Source organism: Sciurus vulgaris (genome assembly GCF_902686455.1).
Source record: "Sciurus vulgaris genome assembly, chromosome: 2".
Lineage (NCBI taxonomy): Eukaryota > Metazoa > Chordata > Mammalia > Rodentia > Sciuridae > Sciurus > Sciurus vulgaris.
The window spans coordinates 82415438-82419307 of NC_136462.1; the positions used below are offsets into that span (position 1 = coordinate 82415438).

A 3870-nucleotide genomic window follows, 5' to 3' on the forward strand; every position below is an offset into this window, starting at 1 on the left:
TTTCAATTATCCCATTTTAGAATGATTAAAGACCATTAATACATAAAATTACATATAATAAATGGAATTTCTGAGTCTTTAGACTTCAAAGTTCATAGAGTTTGGAATCTTCCTCTTTAAAAAAAAAAAAAAAACTTAATTATCACTTATACTCCAAAACAAATAGCTCTTCAGGACTATTAACCTAACAGCAGTAGGAATTTCTAAATCTGACAAAATAATTCAAACACTTCAATTATTTTTATTTGCTTTACAATTGCTTTTATAAGCTGAAAGTCCACTTTCATGATGGGATTCCTAGAGTATTTGGTTTGTATGTTGTATCTGACTTTAATAGAATAAAACATTTGGTTTTAAATGGTCAATGTAATTCTTCAACTTCATTTCTCAAACAATACAGAATTGATCTTAGTAAGTCCCCAAACACATTCTGCCCAGCAGAGTAGGGGTAATCTGCATGAATGCTTCCAGCAATGATCTTCTTACTCTATAATGCTTCCCAGGTTTAATCCCCCATTCCAAATCCTTTGTCATCATGCCCCAGTGACCCAAATGATTGAAATATGGGTGGGAACTCCAGGAAAAGTAGTATGAATGAACTAAAGGTGGCAAACATAGCTTTAAAATGTATATAATACATTGCAAAAATGCTAGAAAGAGAATTTAGGAGAATATCTAGGTGGGAGAAGATAGGAAACAATACAGAAATTGAGAGGTCACACAAATAATTGCATATTGTAGACATAGGAAAGAAATCAAATCAATTTGTTTCCACATGTCCTATTCTCACTAAAGGATTATCTCTTATCCCTTGCAGCTTACTGCCTCTATTTCTCCTGTGAGTGTGTCTGTCTTAACATTCCCCATGCAACATCAGTAACGGCCCTCACTCAACTTGATGAGAGTACCAAAATATTCATTTTCCTTACGTTTATTTCATTATTACCAGAATTCATTCAGAAAGCAGAGATGTTTTGGAAACTCCAAGAAGATTTAAGAAGTTTAAACAAAACCCTTAACTTATTTAACTATATCTACCCACTAGATAATCTTGACTATGAAAAAATTTCTAGCACTCATGAAAATGGGGTTTTACATAAGGAAAGTATTAGAATCCTTTATTCTTCATTGTTTGTCTTCTTCTGAGTCAATTCTGTTTTTCAAGCATTTTTGATAAACCATTCATTCCTTCATCTTCCCTTGCCATTGGGTGTGTTTGTAAAAAAACATCTAACATGAATATAAGCACTGAAAAACATTTTAAATTCTAAAAGATTTTAAAGCTCTTAAACAACCAAAACTAATTACCATTATTTGAAAAGTTGGACTATGCAGTTTATCTTTATTGTGCTTATTGTTAAAGCAGTCTTCCTAATGCTATTATAAATTCTGTCAATATTTAGTTTTATAGCTGTATTACAGTTCATCATGTGAATATATTATAACAATCTTAAACCTAGTGTTTGGTATTGATTCAAGCTTTTACCACTGTCAATAAATTACAATGAACATTTTTGTCTTGAAGCCATCTTCTGTACAAATAAAATTCCAGAAGAAATATTATTGCAGTAAAAAAATATGGATCAACATTCTTGATAAATGATTTCAAAATTTTCTTCAAGGTTTGAAATCAGTCTCCATCCCCTCCTACAACGTATGAAAGTGCCTATTTCAGTAAGCCTTTGACAGTTTTTATATTAATAATTGTAAAACTTTTTTCTAATTTAATAAGAAAATAATAGTATATTTTATCATATTTCTTTTCTAAGACACACATATACACATATGTGTAGATATATACTATATATGTGTGTGTATATATATATGTATATTTATAGCTTACATTTCTCAATTATCTTTTTGCATCATTTGCTCATTCATCTATTAGGTTTTTCATGTTTTCCTGAATGGTTTGAGGTCAATTCTTTCAGGTATAGGCAGGAAACAACTTTCAGAAATGTGTTAGCTATTATTAAGCAATTATGTTCTAATGTGCAATTTTTATTTAAATTTATTATTGTTGTATTTTTAAAATTTGTTTATTTTTTCAATTTTTGAAAACCATTTTTATATGTTCATACACAATCTTCCAATTCTTTGGGAGTCTATATTCATTCATAATTTTTTTAGACTTTATTCTTTTCTTCCCCCAGAATTCCTTGAGTTTGTTTTATGCATTTTTCCAACCTCTTTGTTTTACTCCTCTTTCAGTACTGAAAATTAAACTCAGAGGCACTCTCCTTCTGAGCTACATACACAGCCATTTTTATTTTTTATTTTGAGACAGGGTCTGCTAAATTTCCCAGGTTAGCCTAAAACTTGTAATCCTTCCGCTTCAAACTCCAGAGTTGCTAGGATTACAGGTCAAACAAGCACACCTGACTTCTTTCCAGTTTCTTAAATTAACTGTTAAGTTTATGAATTTGAGCAAATGAGAGCACTTACAACAGTAAATTTGCTCTAAGTTCAGCTTTGTCCATGCTACATAAACCTTTTATGCCCTGGGTTCCCATTATTTTGTAAATAGTCTACTATCTACTAAATGAAAAATTTTGTTAGTACTGAAATTAAAATTATCAACTTCTAACACATTATTTTCAGTGCCTCTAAGTTGATTCCTTCTTTTCTTTCAGGTCATTTTACTGTCTTCCCTTCTTTCTGATTCAATGGACCAAGTAAATGCCTCTGTGATAACTGAATTTGTGTTACTGGGACTTGCACAGTCCTTGGAAATGCAGTTTTTCCTTCTTCTCGTCTTCTCTTTATTTTACATGGGAATTATTCTGGGAAACCTCTTCATTGTGTTCACAGTGATTTTCGATCCTCACTTACACTCCCCGATGTATATTCTTCTGGCCAATCTATCACTCGTTGACTTAGGCCTTTCATCTACCACAGTTCCTAGGATCATCTCTGATCTTTTCACTGATTATAGAGTCATTTCTTTCCACAATTGCATGATACAAATATTCTTTATCCACGTTATGGGTGGAGTGGAAATGGTGCTGCTCATAGTCATGGCATATGACAGGTACACAGCCATCTGCAGGCCTCTCCATTACCTAACCATTATGAACTCCAAAACATGCACACTTTTGGTAATAGCTGCTTGGGTTGTTGGAGTGATTCACGCTGTGTCTCAATTTGTTTTTGTCATAAATTTACCCTTCTGTGGTCCCAATAATGTGGGGAGCTTTTATTGTGATTTTCCCAGGGTTATTAAACTTGCATGCATGGACACTTATAGACTGGAATTTGTAGTCACTGCCAACAGTGGCTTCATATCTATGGGTACCTTCTTTTTCTTGATCATTTCCTACATCTTTATTCTGGTCACTGTCCGACAACATTCTTCAAATGATTTATCCAAAGCCTCCTTCACCTTGTCAGCTCACATCACAGTAGTGGTGATGTTTTTTGCTCCATGCATGTTTCTCTACGTGTGGCCTTTCCCCACTAGGTCACTGGATAAATTTTTTGCTATTGTGGACTTCGTTGTCACCCCTGTCTTAAATCCTGTCATCTACACTTTAAGAAATAAAGATATGAAGTTGGCAATGAGAAGGCTGAGTGGACAGGTTGCAAGTTCTAGGGAGATGACATAGTACATTTCCTTGACAAGAGCACAAGATGGATGTCACAGACCATGAAGATCCCCCACTGTAACTACTAACACTATAGAATGCGTACTTTTTTATTTCTTTTAGAACAGAAGGTATTAAATCAAATAATTTCATTTCAGGAGAAGTTATAACAACTTTTGTTAATTATTTTAAAAAACTAAGTGTTATATATTTTCATTTAACCTGCATACCTAAATTGTAGTTACCAGCAATAACTATATTTAATTTTTGTATGGTTATTTTATCT

At 32.7% G+C, this 3870-nt stretch overlaps 1 protein-coding gene across 1 annotated transcript; it reads left to right on the forward strand.

Moving 5' to 3' along the window:
* Nucleotides 1-2666: 2666 nt before the first annotated feature.
* Nucleotides 2667-3605, forward strand: LOC306653389 (olfactory receptor 4F6-like; the record flags this gene model as incomplete). Its single annotated transcript, XM_079126395.1, has 1 exon — nucleotides 2667-3605. The coding sequence occupies one exon, from the start codon at nucleotides 2667-2669 to the stop codon at nucleotides 3603-3605; it is 939 nt and encodes a 312-aa protein (XP_078982521.1).
* Nucleotides 3606-3870: the final 265 nt, after the last annotated feature.